The sequence below is a fragment of the Paracoccidioides brasiliensis genome, assembly GCF_000150735.1.
Source record: "Paracoccidioides brasiliensis Pb18 unplaced genomic scaffold supercont2.2, whole genome shotgun sequence".
Lineage (NCBI taxonomy): Eukaryota > Fungi > Ascomycota > Eurotiomycetes > Onygenales > Ajellomycetaceae > Paracoccidioides > Paracoccidioides brasiliensis.
Window position 1 is genome coordinate 2,473,213 of NW_011371359.1, and position 16,677 is coordinate 2,489,889.

Consider the following 16,677-nt stretch of genomic DNA (forward strand, 5'->3'; position numbering starts at 1 on the left):
ATTCTCACGAGAGACGTGGTCTGGAGTGTTGTCCAAGAGGATACATTTGTGCAAGTCAAGCCTGCGTGGACTTCATCCAGTGATAGCATGCGCATGTTTCTGAATGCATCTCTTAACTTGCAAAATCACTTTGCTAAATTGAAGCCATTATTGACATTCACTTCAGCATGAGACGTGTGATATGTTTTCAACTAGCAAGTTATATCTCTTAGGGTACACATTCTGCCAGAACCTCAGAATCCCCAGAGTACAGGTTTTTCAGAGTATTAAGGGTTCCTATGACAATCTCCTAGCTTAAGGGGACTCAGAAATGGATGAATGATCGGGCAGAAATCAACTGGCGGCTTCTCAAAAATCTTTTATCACACACAGAAAATCATGAAGTGCAAGGGTAGATCTCAGAGGTGATGTAATTGACATCGTCACATCAGGAAAGAATTCCTGCAAGAATGCTAATGAAAATGGTTTGAAGTTCATTTCTCGATGAAAGAGCTTTGTCATTGAGCAGGAACAGCGTCCAGGCAAATGGCCTTGAGTGATAGCAGCTGTAGGACTGGAACTAACACGTGGGAGATCTGAACAGCCCGGCATTGGAGCCCTTTAGATAGATTACCAAGCTGACATCTTCTTTGATGAAGAGAGTAGTTAAGGGGCCAATCGGCAGCTTGGGCAGCTGGGCATTAGATCTTAGAACACGGAAAATTTTGTCATGGCATCTGGCTGGGATCTAATGGTGAGGATATATGACACTAGCTCTGCAGGCAACACCACGCTGGGTACATAAATTCAAGCACGAATACCAGTTGGTGCCGTGCATTCTAAGTGAAATCCATTGCAGGCGAGGGACTTTATTCTTCGGAGGTTGGGCTTCATAACTCTAGAGGAAGAATTCGCGGAGCGTATAATTGCGAGTCGAGTGTTTACTCTCTCTGTTTCTTTCCCTCCTGTGATTCGAACATTGCTCAGACGAAGCGTACGGGGGAAACTCAACATGCGGATAGTTAGTCGCTAGGTATAACTAACTAGTTTACTAGTAGTTAGTTAGCTAAACATATTCAAGCTCAGGTAAGTTCACCAAACATACTTGGGACTTAGCTGCCAGATCGTAGATGATAAAACGTAACGGGGGGAAAATCCCGCTGGCACTGGCTAAAATACACAGAGGCTCTGTTCCTGAAAGTTTTAGGACCATGATTGAGGAGCTGTTTTGCTCTTAAAAGTCTTGACCCATTGAAAAAATGAAAACTACTGGGTGGCTTTTCCCGTTAATGGTTTACCAATAGATGACTTGCCTTTCGCTGAACGCTTCGTAGATCGCAGATATGCATTTTTGACTGCGAAAACAGTTTGTCCTCCAGACGACTATATAACCAAAGGCACTCATCTGGGGTTCTTTTATTAGCGTCTGTTGCAGGAGACATCTTCCGAACTTCGCGGACAGTCTGGCTCGGAATAGGTGACGAGTGTTGCCCATGAAGCTGCTAAAGTTATTGAGAGCTGCAGCACACTACAGGAAAAAGAGAAAAAAAAAAGGTGGATTTGAAATCCATCCTGTAATTATGACGTTAACGCGGTTGATGGCAAATGCACAAAAAATTCTCTGCCTTGTGATCTTTTTGATATAAGATTCTCCCCCCAAAAGGAGAGGGGACTCCAAACTCGGAAGCATCCAGCTACACAAAAAACCTGCCAGCAGCAGCGAGTCACGACGTACGGGGCAGGTTTACTTGAGATATGACAAAATTTATGCGCACCGCAGCCTCATTAACACCATAGTTTTGCGGTGGGGCGATTGGGGGGGGGGGGATCCACCGATGAATAAGGTTATTGCTTTGTTTAGGAGGAAGTCTTGGATGCAAATTCGGGCCACCAATCTTCATTATGTATTCCTTTCCCCGCTTGAAAATTTGATTTTGGGACAAACAGCCGGCCCAACAGAGCCTGGCCTTCTAGTCATTTTCCAGAAAATCTGGAGAACCTTGCGGGAGATGTCGGAGAGTGCAGAGGGTCCACGTCAAACCACCCGTGTGTGTGCCTCGATGGGAGTCGCGTACGAAGTAAGCGGGGCCAAAAATAACAACAGCCTCGCTGCATGTGATAATTATGGGTATTTCGAAGGGCAGTCGTCCTTCTCAAAAATAAAATAAAATAAAAAACGAAAAAGAGGAAATCAATAGGATTTCAGCCCTGATTAAAGCAGGACAAAAAGCGATAAAACAGACAAAACAAGAAAAGTTGGATCGGGCGGGGCAATGGGATTGGTTTGAAGAACGAACCCGGAGTAGCTAAATAAAAAGTGGATCAGTCAGCAACCTACTCCGTCGCGGTTCGTCGCAACCACGGCGACAACGAGATAATACTTACTTCTCATACGATTTTCAGGGATTGCTTGACATGAGATTGCATTTTAGTGAAATCGCTTGTCGTTGCGCTTTCCCTTCCCCTTTAATTTTCAATTTGCTCTATTTTTCCTCGCTGTAGTGCGGCGCCGAAACAGCAATGGCTGCCAAATTGCTTATGACTCAAACCAACATGCTCGCCCGATCGGTTCTCAGGTTGTCGCCAGTGGCCCGCAGCTCTCTGTCAACGTTGTCGCGACATTCTAGCATGTATCGCGAGCCATTGAGATTCACTTCCGTATCTAAAGTGTCCCATCAAAAATCGTTCCGCAGAGCCTATGCGGATGCGCAAACCGCTCCCCCTCCGTCGTCATCGCCGAAGCCGAAGCAGAGGTTCAGAGCCCTCAGATGGACGTGCAGATTGTTGCTGCTTTCTTTCTTGGGTGGTATAGGCGCATTGGGGTACAACATCTACTTACTCCGACACCCGGAAGACCAACTTACTCCTGACCAGTCTAAGAAAACGCTTGTTGTCCTTGGTACGCGGACAATCCAATTTTGATGCAGTCGACATACCCTGTTTTGTATATGGGTATTGTGCTGATATCTATATATGTTTAATTAGGGACGGGATGGGGATCTGTATCTTTCTTAAAAAGACTGGACACGGAAAACTACAATGTCATCGTTATCTCGCCCCGTAACTTCTTCCTCTTCACTCCTCTTCTCCCGTCCTGTACCACCGGTTTGATCGAGCACCGCTCTATTATGGAACCCATCAGGAACATTCTCCGCCAGAAAAAGGCCACGGTAAAATACTATGAAGCGAGTGCCACAAAGATCGACCCCAACAAGAAAGTGGTTCACATTAGCGACGAGTCTGCTATCAAGGGTGATACCTCGACCACGGAAGTCCCCTACGATATGCTAGTGATTGGTGTTGGAGCTGAGAATTCTACGTTTGGTTAGTTACTCTAGAAAGTCCGGAAGCATGAGTATATTGATAATTCTGTTTGCAGGCATTCCTGGCGTTCGGGAGCATTCTTGTTTCCTCAAGGAAGTCGGGGACGCTCAGGAAATCCGGAAGCGGATTATGGATTGCGTGGAAACTGCAATTTTCAAAGACCAAACTGAGAAGGAAGTCAAGAGACTTCTGCATATGGTAGTGGTGGGCGGTGGACCAACTGGGGTTGAGTTCGCTGGCGAACTGCAAGACTTCTTCAACGACGATCTTAAGAAGTGGGTGCCGGAGATAAAGGATCACTTCAAAATTACGCTTGTGGAGGCGCTTCCAAATGTATGGAATTGATGCCTGCCCATCGAAGCTGTGAACGAATGCTGACTCCCCTTTACAGGTTCTTCCTACATTTTCTAAGCAGCTAATTGATTACACGGAATCCACCTTCAAGGAGGAAGAGATCACAATTCTTACAAAGACCTCGGTGAAGAAGGTTTCCGATAAATATATCGAAGCAGAAGCTACAAAGCCAGATGGATCCAAGGAGATGGAGACTATACCCTACGGTCTCCTGGTTTGGGCCACTGGAAACTCGATCCGTGGTGTCGTCCGCGATCTTATAAATCAAATACCAGAACAGAAGAACTCGCGTCGTGGTCTGGCAGTCAACGAATACCTCGTCGTGAACGGGACCGAGAACATCTGGGCTGTAGGCGACTGTGCGGTTACCAATTATGCGCCAACTGCCCAGGTGGCCAGTCAGGAGGGTGCATTCCTTGCCCGCCTTTTCAACAGCATGGCCAAGACTGAAGCTATTGACGCTCAACTGAAGCAGCTCTCGAAGGCACAGGCAGAGGCTCAAAATGAGGAAGCCCGGACCAAAATCCTGGACGAGATTAGAGGGTTACAGAAAGTCCTTCGGAGAATCAAACAGATTGGTCCCTTCCAGTATTCTCACCAAGGAAGTCTCGCATATATAGGCAAAGAACGTGCTGTAGCTGATGTCAGCTGGCTGAGCGGGAATATTGCCAGCGGTGGGACTCTAACCTATCTCTTCTGGCGCAGTGTCTATCTAAGCATGTGCTTCAGCAGTAAGTATTTTCCCACTTCTCCTAGCCTGCCGGCTTTTCTTCGGATTTGTTCCCGCCTTTAAATCCACACCACCACACTCTCTTTACAACAAGCACCACGTAAAAGACTCTTTATGTCAAAACTAACCCTCACATTCCTAGCTCGCAACCGAGTCCTTGTTGCATTTGATTGGTTTAAGGCCAAGTTGTTTGGCCGTGATGTGTCCCGGGAGTAAAGTGCGCTGTGAGATTGCGAGAAACAATCTAGCCTTAGCAATATCCGCCGACCCTCTCCTCCAAAAAAACCCCCCTATATGGATACCTCCTCGAAACAGTCAATTCCAGCTTACTACCGCTGATTTACAACTTCTACCAACAACTCTTCTCCCCCCATTGTGACACATTCGATTCCAAATATCACCGCGTCCATTTCGTTCAGAACCTATCTAATTTCATAATCCTGGGATCCTCTTTCTTAGATGCGTCGCACAGTAAGTAACCGCCGCAAAGCATTTGAAATAATCGTAATTTCGAGATATTTCCCTCTTATCCCATTCCGTTTTTGGCTTTTTCAACCCTTTGTGGCTGGCTTAATCCTTCATCTTATTGTTCTCTAATTTCTGCCCTGGGTTTTCGTTGTTTTACATAATAATGGATTGGCGTCATAGTGTTCTTTCGTTCTTGTTTTTCCCTTCTGGAGGACTGTCTTATCCTAAAAGTCAACTGTATTTTCTATAATGTACCTGTTTTTTCCCTTGCTTAGCGTCGCCCTTTCTCGGCTTATCATCTTGTCCGTCCCCTTAAAATATTGTTTGTTTACTCTGATATAATTGTGTCCTTTGGCTAATTATAGTATTGATCGATCAAGGAGCTTGATTACCTTACGCAATTTGCAGTAATGGCAGGGCTATTCTCGAAGCGCGTTTTGTTCACCATCATATGATGCAGATTATTTTTTCACACTGCTTTGTTTTCGTAGCAACCGGTTTTTTAAAAAAAAAAAAAATTTTTCTCTTAGCCATTATTTTTTCTGCGTTCATAATTGAATAGTTTCCCAAAATATAGCTTATTCGCTACACAACTACCATTTTATCATTATATATGTGTCTTTGATGTATTACGACTGCACCCTACAAAAATGATAACTTGATAATGGTTTATGTTTTAAAACCCAGGTGTGGAGGAATGACACGAAGCCTCCAAAGGTCAATCATTCTTCAATAAATATTTCTCTAACGTGCCCATACCAAGCCTCATCCCCCCATTCCCTTCCGTCCTGCAGTGAACATCCGGCACGAAGAAGCTGTAGGGACGATGCTCATTCACCATTTGAGTGGGTCTATATAACAGATAATTCCCACGCAGCAGCTTCAAGCTCCATATCTGCACCGATGGCGGTAGGAAAGAGATACGAGCTGCAGAGTTCCCGTCACATAAATTGGTAGAAAGAAGTATCAAAGGAATGTTTTCTCGTATTATCGTTCTTAGTCCCAGATCCCGGGACTAATAGAGAGTGGTAAGCTCTGGTTAACTCGGTTTTCAAGATAGCGTTTTACTCGTCTGTCCCGAAGAGAAAGTAATATAACGGTAGGGTAAAGAATGAAAGAGACTGGTGTCCTACAGCTTTATGCGTGGGTTCCCCTCTCTAAACCTTTTCCCACGAGGTGTAGTAGGCCATTGGATATAGGTCTGTTCGGACGAGAAGGTAGAGGTTGAATATGAGTAGGACGAGTGCTATGGCGACTGTTACGCAAGCGATCGTTTTATGTATATCGCCCATCCTGGGCTGCTGCGGGGGTGTCTTTACCGCTTGTTTTAGGGAGGGAAAATACGCAGCAGTCGGGCATGGGCGAACAGAGATCAAAAGGACTATGTTTATACGACGACAATGGAGATAGTTACTTTCAATATATGAGGGTACCAAGGGGAGTTTAATTATATAAGTAGAGTTCGTGCTGCAGATACAAGACGTAGCTGACTGACATCCAATACTTTCAACTAAATGTCATTGATGTCTTAGGTTTGATGGTTGTTGGGTAGTCCCAATGAGGTCCACGGCTGGTTAATTCGCTCGACTCGGCATGCAACAGCTGTATTGATTTCCTTTCAATCGGCCTAAAGTGGTGATATCTCTCTAAAATTTCCTCCGCATAGTTTCCCCGTTGCAGGTGCACCAGTCGCAATATTTGCTGATTTTATCTTTCGTCGAAGTAGTTAACTAGTTGGTGCTTGGGATGGATGACATCACAGTAGCCAAGCTCCTATTTAAATGGTTCCATTAAAAAAAGTACATGACTAATACAAAGTCACATGACATCGATTTCCGCCTTTGAGAAAAGAACTCCTTGGACTTCATCTCCAGACCGGATGTAAGCTCAACATCACTTACCGTTCCAATGCCTCCCCGACTAAGTTGGCGGCTGCCAATGCAGCTGCCTTCACTATTCCACGCCGTCTATCCGCCCTCGTTGTCAGCCCCAATCCTCCAGCACCAGACTAGACATGCCTCCATCCTAGGCTCGTTGTCTGATAACGCTACGGCGTACAACAAACGCATAAGACGTGGTCGAGGTCCCTCATCAGGAAAGGGTAAGACCTCCGGGCGCGGTCACAAGGGTCAGAAGCAGCACGGAAAGGTCCCTGCGGGGTTCAATGGTGGACAGACGAAGGATGAGATAGTCCACGGCGAACGTGGATTCGATAACATGTAAGCAATCTATCAACCCTCCCGCTTCTCTAGGGAGAGGGGGGGGGGGGGGCGCTGAATATTTGCCCTGCTCCCTTATCCATTTCCATCTACCACCCTTTCTCCAAAATTATGGGATATTATTGAACAATATTCTAACGCGAAATCCCACCCAGGTTCTCCCTCGATATATCCAAAGTCAACGTCGATCGAATCCAAGAATGGATCGACCAAGGGCGGCTCGACCCCTCCCGGCCCATCACCGTCCGCGAACTAGCAAAATCTCGTTGTATCCACGGTGTCAAGGATGGCGTCAAACTTCTGGGCCGTGGCGGCAAAGACGCACTCAAGCAACCTATTCAAATCGTCGTATCCCGCGCTTCCGCCACCGCGATTGAAGCCGTTGAAGCTGCTGGCGGATCCATCACAACTAGATACTATACTCGCCATGCCATCAAGCGGATCATGTCCGGCAAGACGGATCCGTTCGTCTCGCTTGCCTGGCTCAATGCAGGCGAGAACCTGACTATTGGAATGGGTGTTGATAAGCCCCGTATCAAAGGGAATGGGTTTACATATCGCCTGCCGGACCCGACGAACCGGAAGGATATTGAATATTACCGTGATCCTGCGCATAGAGGGTATTTGAGCTATCTTGTCGAGAAGGGTGAAACGCCTAGCTTGTTTTTTAGGGCGCCCGGTAAGACACATAGGAAGGGTAAGGAAGTTGTGCCTTCGAGTGACAATAGGCTGTGGTAGATGGAGTAGATGGGAGCGTGACCCTTTTTTTGTTATAGTTTCTAAACCCCGAAATAAGGGGGCTTCCTTCTTCCTCTCCCCTTTCCCAGTTCTCATGCTGCTACTAGTCTACCCTATACTGCCTAGGTTTCATTGTTCAACTAGAGAAACCAATTTCATTAAAGAATGCATGTGTATTATTATTTTTGATACAAATAATGGATCTGCCGTCGATTTTGATGTAAATCTCGGAAGTACCATCTCATTTGGTCAATAGTAATATGACATCTTGACAAGCCTCTCACATAGAAAATATGAAGCTTTTCAACACATCAAATTATATATCATGATAAGGCAGGTCTACACTGACCCCCATCATTGGAACAGACAAGGAAACAGCCTTGGAACCATCCAGTCTCGCAATAAGTAATATTGAATTTGCTTAGGTACATCCATTAGAAAATTCCCCTAACCATTTACCTAACGCAGTCTGCATCATCATGATTATTTCAAGGTAAAAACACCATTCAAAGCTCCATGAAACGCCAGTGCTTGGTTAAAAAGACTGGAAAACAGACAAATGAAAATTTAACCTCTGCGAAAGGAAACTGAAGATCTAGCAATCTGTGACGCGTGCGAAGTGGAGAATCGACTGAGACAAGGAAATGGAACAAAAACCCTCGCGAAAACTATTTGAAATGACAAGAAGCGAAAAATGGGAGGTCAACCGGTGGTGTGAGTGAGGTCAGGGTTAAATAAAAACAATCCGCCGTCCAGAGAATTAATAAATAATCAAGCGCCACAGGCGCTGGAAACCGTCTCAATACATACCCTGCTAGGAAAGAGTAAAGAGTACCTTCTGCGCATGGAAACATGACGGTGCCGGAATGCCATGCTGCTGTTCTGCGAATCGACAATGCCTTAAAAACTAGAGAAAAAGCAAATGAGATAAGACGATGAGAAGATCAGAAATCAAAAGGGAAAAATAGGCTAGGCACAGAAGAGAGTGGGGGTGACCACAGAGAGTGGCTGTTACAAATACACGAGGCCATGAGGGTGGGCGTTCATGGGAAACTGGATGTTCATACAGAAAGGCGCAAAGAAAGAAAAAAAGAAAAAGAAGAAGAAAAAAACACTATAATAAAATGCAACAAGCATTCGAAATAGGATATATTGAAACGGAACACACACACACACACACACACACACACACAAAAAAAAAAAAAAAAAAAAAAAAAAGGGGGGGGGGGTTTAATTCAAACCACTCGTAGCATCATCGACGCTGAAAAGACCATAAAAATGCTCAAATGAATAAAAGAGAATCAGAAGGTATAAGTCCCAAGACCGCAAACAGTAAAAAATATTCCTATGCCCCAGAGCTTGCTCAACCAAAAAAAAAGAATAACTTAAAGAAACGCATAGAGGTATATGAATCACATTGTCGAAACAGGCATTTATAAAGAAAAGAGGGCCATGGGTATCAATAACAACACTAGTGCAAATGAAGGGATATAAAACAAAAAGTGCATGCAAAATTCCACCAAGGACCGACCCACACGTTCAGGACCGGATATAAGAAATGTCAGTTAAAACAAATCATTGCAAAACACCGTCATATATCGTCATGCCCTGAATTCACAGTGAACGCCTCCTTGCTTTTACAAAAAAAGAAAGAAAAAAGGAGGGAAATGAAGGAGTTTAAAACCTCCATTGTGGATCATCGGAAGGGTCATCCGCGCTGTTAGAACAGGGCTGTAACCACCGAGATTCTAGGACTTCTCGAATAGTCCACCGTCTCACCGGGTCCATCTCCAGACATCCCTGAATGAGATCTAACGCATCCTGCCGTTCCTGAGGATCACCCTGGCCGTTCAGAACAGCAGACCTGTCCCAGCGGCCATCCATGATGTTCATTTTGATCCGCGGTTTAAAGGCATGCTGAAAGGGCCGGGAGCCAACAACCAGAGCAAAGACAACAACTCCAAACGCCCATATATCCACGATAGGATTGAGTAGCCCACCAACGGACGAGAGAAGTTCTGGTGATGCATATTCCAGGCTTCCAGCGACGCTCGTGCTAGTGTCCGAAGGGCCTATGGCTTTGGGCGGCGGTCGATCTGCGGCATTGTCGTAGGGGTCAGGTGAGCTATCACTACCATTGTCCGTGGTCATCCACTCTGCCATTCCGAAGTCACAGAGTATCAGCTGGAATGCGCCCCCGTCTTCCGTGGTAGTTGGTGCGTCCAGAAGACAATTTTCAAGCTTGATATCCCTATGGACAACACGCGCATCTTCATGCAAGTATCTAATAGCCGACGCTAGTTGGTATGCATAGTTTCTGGCCAAGTTCATTTCAAGCCCTTGGCGATGTCTGCGGACAAGATCGAATAGAGTACCCCTGGTAGTTAATCTGGTAAAACAAAACGTGGCATAGTCGGTTTCATAAACTGCATCAAGGGGCAATATGTGGGGATGATGTAGGTATCGCCAAATGCGTACTTCATGGTCAAACTCGGCCTGGACCTGGTCATTTTCCCTTTCGCTTTGGCCAGCGAGGTGCTTCCTGACGATTTTGACAGCTGACCGCTCTGGCCCACCTTCCTCATTAACCTTAAATGCTTCCTTCACGGTGCTAAATCCCCCAAAACCAATCTGTTTGCCTATCACATAATCTGTTCCTACAACTTGACCCTCATCATCAGGATTTAAAGGAGCTTCGTCACGGCTCCATAAAGACAGAAACGTGCTCGCAGGAGACTTGCCACTCGAGTTGGCAGTCCTATTGGAGTCTTGACGCATGTTGCGGCGCAAACTGCCATCTCTGCCCAGAGTATAGCTTTTGGAGCGGCTCCCAAATGGCTGGGGTGCGGGGTTGGACCATCCACCAGCATCGTCCAATGAGGCGGGTCTGTAAACTCTCGGCGACACTGAAAACGGCGAGAGCAATATGTCCCTGGCGGCTTCTGGCGGAGTTCGGATTTCATCAGTTATGGCTGAGGCGGTAGAGAGAGAAGTAAGAGAAGTGGGGCGCTCTCCAGCAGGTCCACTAGCACCCACACAACTATCTTCAATTGAGGAGAAAAAAACCTTGCAGGGCGGTGTAATTGGAAAAGCGTTTGCGGAGTTTTCGGAACCATGATTCCGGCGGGGTATATAATCCGCAGATGATTCGACATTCACAACATTCGTATTGATTGTGGGCTTTTCCGGTGGGTAGCTGTTTGCAACTTCAAAAGAAAACTCAGGGTTGTGGCTGATCGAGTGTTGATCGTTTCGGGCGAACTGTTCGAGGGGGGAAGGCTGGATATAGCGGGGGTTATGGTTATACTCCAGGTCATCAGTAGGACCAGGTCTGTAATGCTGTTCTTCAGGGACAGGGACGGGAACAGGGATGGGTGGCGTTGGGGTGTGCAGGTCACTCAAGACACCATCACTACCTTCAACACCACGCAGATTCGGGCGGTGGGCACTGGCGAGGTCTTGAGCAGTCCGCCAGCCATTGCCATCCTGGGAAAATGTATGTCCATTGTCAACAAGCCCAGACGGCTTTGGGTAATTCTGGTCTAACGTCAAATTCTCAAACTTCAGCACCTCCTCATGAGCCATGCCCTCACCTTGAGGGGGTGAATGCAACGGCTGGTGGTGATCCCTTCGAATGGCGAGGCTATGGAGAGTAGAAAGTATCTAAGAATAACCTTGGGGAAATGCTAGGCCTCCGATAGTATCTCCGCAAAAGATATCAGACAAAATCATAGGGATAGAAATCAACCAGCTTAGGTAGCCACTGGATCTATCGGGGAGAAGGAACTCGCGGGCCGGCACCAGAACGCGGGCGGCTGACTATCCCAGAGTTATTGTGTCTGTGTGGGATGGGGGCCAACGAGAGGCGAGGAGATGAGATCCGGGATACTTGAGCCTGCAGTCAGACAGAGACGATTGGTTGTAGAAGACGGGCTCCTCTTGGATCGTTGCAGGCGCGGTGGTTGTCCTGACGGTGGTTGCAATTGTCAAGTAGAAGTTGTGCGTCGTTTAGGGCAAGATAAAAAAACGGGTGCGATACAGTCACGTGGGTCTCGGGCGGCAAATTTATCTTCCCCGGGGCACGGCTAATTGCTCCGTGTCATCCCGCCGGCGGTTATTGGCTTGGACTCAAGCAGTTTATCGCGAGGGAGACGCCAGGGGAAGTAAGCGAGACAGCCGCGTCCAATTGACGCGCCTGGTTTAGGAACCAGCCAGACCCAGCCAAGTCTCCCGTTTCGACCTCCTGAGTCCTAAAACAAACACATACTGGCCGGGCGTCAGTCTGCCCTTTTTTAAATCCACCCCTCCGCTCAGTCGTTCTTCCATGGCCATCGTATCGTGGCCTTCGTCTTCTCCTTTGCTCCCTACTACCCTGGCTTTTCCAGGTCTTCGAGGCGTGTATACCTACATCCCTTCGCTCTCTCTTTCCCCGCTCTGGAGCGGACATCGTTTCCTCAACACCCGCTGGCAGCCCATTTCCTCTACCTTACTCTACGCTTCGACGCATGCTGTTTCGTGGTCCTTCAACGTCGTTCCTTGTGGAGGCTTTATTGGCAAATGCTAATTCTGTTTTTGTTCTCTCCATTTAATCCACTCATTAGCCTCTCAGACTGCCCATATATTTGTTGTCGTGTAACCAGCAACTATGACGAGGCCCCAGATAATCCGGGCAGGTGAGCATCCATTGGCATAAAAACTTAACCGGGGTTTCTGCATATTGTTTCTGGATTAATATGTATCTGATGCGACCTCCAATTTTCTAGATACTATCGATCTTCAAGATCGTAGTTCTCCCTCCGCGCGAGACCACTCTCGCCAGTCTGGACAAGTGGTCCTGCCGGAAGGGAATCGAGCAGCGCCACACCAGAGTCAGTCGATGCGGAATGCAGAGAAGGAGGCCCGCGAGGAGTTGACTCAAAGCCCCAGAGTTTCTGAAGATCGCAGACTCCACGATGACTCCGAGGACGAAATGAACAGACATACCACCGTATCGCATCATGACGGCATGGATCAGTATTCCAACGGCAACTTGTCTGCGGAGGAAGGAGACATTACCGACTGTGAAAGCGATGACCAGTTGGATGACGATATGCTGGACAAAATCTCAAGTTCTCCGTCAATTGATGATGGTGAGTACACCCTTTTCGTTCGACTGAGTGCCCTGTTCACTCAGTGTATCACTGGTGTCATTGTACGCTCGATATCCTACCTCCCATCCCATATGCGTAATCCGTCTCCGTATTCATGCAATCTGGATGGCGCTTCGAGTGTTCAATGCTATGGAGTTGTTCGAAATTCTCAGTAAACTGCAACAATGGGCGGGAATAGCCGCACGACCAATCCATTAAACTTATCTGCAAACCTTAGGAAATAATGTTTTTCATATTTATTTGCGATTCTTTACATCTTATAGTGATAACAACCGCTTACATCAAAACAGAAGATATTGATTTCGAATTTGTCTACGCTTTACATACCTTCATAGCTACAGTCGAAGGGCAGGCCAATGCTACCAAGGGCGATACGATGGTCCTTTTAGATGATAGTAATAGCTACTGGTGGCTTGTGAGGGTTGTGAAGGATGGCAGCATAGGTTGGCTCAATTTCTGCCGCCGCTTACCAGTGCCATTGCTAATATTACTAGGTTATCTGCCCGCTGAACACATCGAAACCCCAACGGAAAGGTTGGCTCGTTTAAATAAACATAGAAATATTGATGTGTGTTTATGGAATGATAACTGGCCTTTATTGGGTGGCTAATATTTTTTCTAGCTTTCTGCCACGATGTTAGGAGATAATGCGGAAAAATCGAAAAACCCCCTAAAAAAAGCCATGCGAAGGAGAAATGCAAAAACAGTCACATTTACTTCTTCTCCAATTTACCATGAACCGTCCGATATTGAGTATTCTACCGACGAAGAGGAGGAGGAGGAGGGCGACGACCAGTTCTTCGACGACGACGATGACAACGCTGATTCCAATGGACATGAAGGGTCTCAAAAAGAGGACGTCGTCGACGAATCTCTTCGGGCAAATTCCCAAACAGACAAGGACGTTGCAAACGGCCAAGAACAGGAACGCGCTCGAGAGCCCAGTCCAACAAAGGCTCGGGCAAGTGGAGATTCATTTGATAGACAAGGTCAGATCTGGCTACTCCTAGTTACATGTCACCTTGCTAAACCATGAAAACAGAAGACATGACTAGCAGCAGATCGAGGAACGGTGTGGTTCGAAACACAGATTCCTTCTTCAAAGATGATAATGTCGAGACCATGAAAATATCGTTGACTCCCAATCTCTTACGTGACGATTCGAATAGTGTGTCTGCGGCGAATGATCCCAAAGAGGTACCGTACCGTCCACAGCCCCAATCTAGAACTTATGTTTTTCTATGCAATTGCCAACTAATCTCAATTTGATACTGTAGATGAAAGGACGTGGAAGTCTTGAAGCCTTTGATAAGGCCATCGGTTTAGGAGACAAAAGCAAGGATGACAAGAAGCGGAAGGAGAAGAAGGGAATGCTTAGTGGCCTGTTCAAGAGAAAAGATAAGAAAGGCAAGGCCACTGACGATGACGTGGAGGAATCAGAAAAGATATCGGAAGAGTCTACACGCTCGTCAACTCCTCCCAAGATGTCAAGTGAATCATTGAAGGAGGAACGCCCGGCGTCGAAATCCCAAAACGCACCGCAACGAAATCCCAGCAAACTACACAAACCACCCCCTGAGATGTCGCCAGCGAAGAGCGAGAGTGGACAGCCTTCCACCCCACATGGGCCTAGCAACGTGGCGAACTCCAAGGCGCCACCAATCAAGGAGGGTTCTGCCACTCTTGTCCGAGCTGTTCCATCTGAAGCCCAAGACAACCCTGCACCACAACCGCTTCGCGTAAAATCTCCGGACGCGGCCCGTGAAAAATCCACAACTTCTACGTCAGGAGAACAACTCAGGTCCGGCTCGGTGTCCCCAATGAAAACTACTTTCCTTAATACATCGATTTCCTCCTTGGATGGTTCTCAAAAGTCGGTAGACAGCACAGCCGTTTCTAACAAAGAGAGTATTCGATCCACAGCTATTGCCGCAGGCGAAGATGAAATTTCAGAATCGCCGGTCAACATCTCGTCCCCAGAATTCCGAAACCGCAGTAACCCTCCAGGCTTAACTGCGGATACCTCATCAGTCGATGATCCTTTTAATCCTCTCATCTCCCCAACTCTGTCTTCCCCTGAACTTGTTGAACATCCAGATACCAAACTGGAAGATAACAGCGCCCCCACGTCTTCGACTAACACACCAACTTGGAGTGAGGCTAGTCTTCGGTCGTATCTCGAAGATGACGCTGACATCAAAGACCTCCTCATCATCGTTCATGACAAGTCTAATGTGACCCCTGCTGGCCCTGATCATCCGATAACAGGCAGTCTCTTCAAAGAAGAGAGTAAAACTCTAAATGAAATGTCTGTTCGACTCGACGAATTGCTAACCAGCTGGATGTCTCGGAAAACGCAAGCGTCTGTTTCTAAATAAAACGATACCCGCCATCTAATTCCTCTTCCTACAATCCCGCTAGCCAGCTGGCGCGGAATCTGGGACAGGATCACTACGTGCGAAATTATGTCTCATCTATCACAGATCGAAAAAATTATATGCGATCTAACACAGATATCTATCTCTACCTCTCTTTCCTATTCTATTACATCGTTTTCGGCGTCGATATCGAGATTTCCCTCAGCCAAAAACAAACCAAAACGAAAGGAATTTGGCGATTAACGAAAAATATGATCCAAATGAACAAAGAAGCTCTCCGGTGTACAAACATTCGATGAGATCAGCGATCTTCACACATCGGTGTTAACGAAGATGTTTCCTGTTTCTTTTTCTTGGGCGTTTTTTAATGTCCTTTCTGTTAAATTTTCGGATCTCCACATCCATCCCCCATCCACTGCTCTGTCCCATGAACATCGTTCCTGTCAGGTTGTGTAACTGGGCAAGCATTACCCCATTACCCCATCCATATTCCACACACTCCCTACCTCTCTCATTGCTCTCGGAGTTCCTTTCTAGGTTCTCTACTTCTTCTTGCTGTGGTTTTTTTCTGTGGAATTTTTTTTTAAACCCCGCTTATAAAGCAAGAAATTTTGTTCGACAGTTTTCATTCTTCCTGTCACTGCCATATATATTTCTCCAATCCAATCAATACCCCGTGATACTGTTTCTTTCTAAAACTCTTTTTGTTTTTTGTCCATTTCTTCCTTCGTTCCTACAAATAGCCCTTTCGGTTTCCTCATTTTAAGGTTCGCTGGTTTCGCCCCTTTTCTTCCGTTCATATTTTGATGGCTTAGTTTCTTTCACGGAATTTAGTTTTCTTTTGCTATTCCCACATTTTGCTCTTCCTTCTCCTTGGTCTTACTCTTCCTTTGACTTTCATGTTTCCCAGCGATTATATTCCAGTTGATCGAGGGTCACAAAATCGCCTTGGCCTTCTTTTTCTACTTTCCGTCAAATTTTCTGGACCCGAGGTTCTATTTCCTTTGTTTTCTCTCTTTTGGCTACTTCTTGGGTGCAGTATCTATATATTACCTAAAGAGTACTGCTCTCGAGAATTATATCTCTTCTTTTGTTTTTATTACAAAACTAGTTCATTTTTTCATTTCATGCTACTAATCATGATCTTCTACAGGCACATGCAATGTTGACTTGAAAAGATACGCTCTCGCTTCATTGATATTCTACATCTTTCTCTCTAGATCTTCTAAGTGTTGTACTTGTCATAAATTCTTCCACAGCCACATTTACCAAGATGGCCGTTTCGGGCGTTGAAATTCCGGGATTCCCCTTAAAATATTCATTTCGTTGATTATATG

The 16,677-nt window shown here is 46.2% G+C and overlaps 4 protein-coding genes across 4 annotated transcripts; 3 read left to right on the forward strand and 1 right to left on the reverse strand.

Moving 5' to 3' along the window:
* Positions 1-2,499: 2,499 nt before the first annotated feature.
* PADG_01982 (uncharacterized protein) lies at positions 2,500-4,603 on the forward strand (the record flags this gene model as incomplete). Its single annotated transcript, XM_010758844.1, has 5 exons — positions 2,500-2,878; positions 2,965-3,303; positions 3,359-3,636; positions 3,695-4,388; positions 4,530-4,603. 5 exons carry the CDS (start codon positions 2,500-2,502, stop codon positions 4,601-4,603), a joined length of 1,764 nt encoding a protein of 587 aa, XP_010757146.1.
* Positions 4,604-6,763: 2,160 nt separating this feature from the next.
* On the forward strand, positions 6,764-7,812 carry PADG_01983 (ribosomal protein L15; the record flags this gene model as incomplete). The annotated part of the gene is made up of 2 exons (XM_010759360.1): positions 6,764-7,074; positions 7,230-7,812. The coding sequence occupies 2 exons, from the start codon at positions 6,764-6,766 to the stop codon at positions 7,810-7,812; spliced, it is 894 nt and encodes a 297-aa protein (XP_010757662.1).
* A 1,677-nt stretch (positions 7,813-9,489) lies between these two features.
* PADG_01984 (CAMK protein kinase) lies at positions 9,490-11,397 on the reverse strand (the record flags this gene model as incomplete). The annotated part of the gene is made up of 1 exon (XM_010759361.1): positions 9,490-11,397. The coding sequence occupies one exon, from the start codon at positions 11,395-11,397 to the stop codon at positions 9,490-9,492; it is 1,908 nt and encodes a 635-aa protein (XP_010757663.1).
* A 1,060-nt stretch (positions 11,398-12,457) lies between these two features.
* On the forward strand, positions 12,458-15,340 carry PADG_01985 (protein phosphatase regulator BUD14; the record flags this gene model as incomplete). Its single annotated transcript, XM_010758845.1, has 7 exons — positions 12,458-12,485; positions 12,576-12,941; positions 13,253-13,405; positions 13,457-13,530; positions 13,585-13,951; positions 14,005-14,159; positions 14,240-15,340. The coding sequence occupies 7 exons, from the start codon at positions 12,458-12,460 to the stop codon at positions 15,338-15,340; spliced, it is 2,244 nt and encodes a 747-aa protein (XP_010757147.1).
* Positions 15,341-16,677: the final 1,337 nt, after the last annotated feature.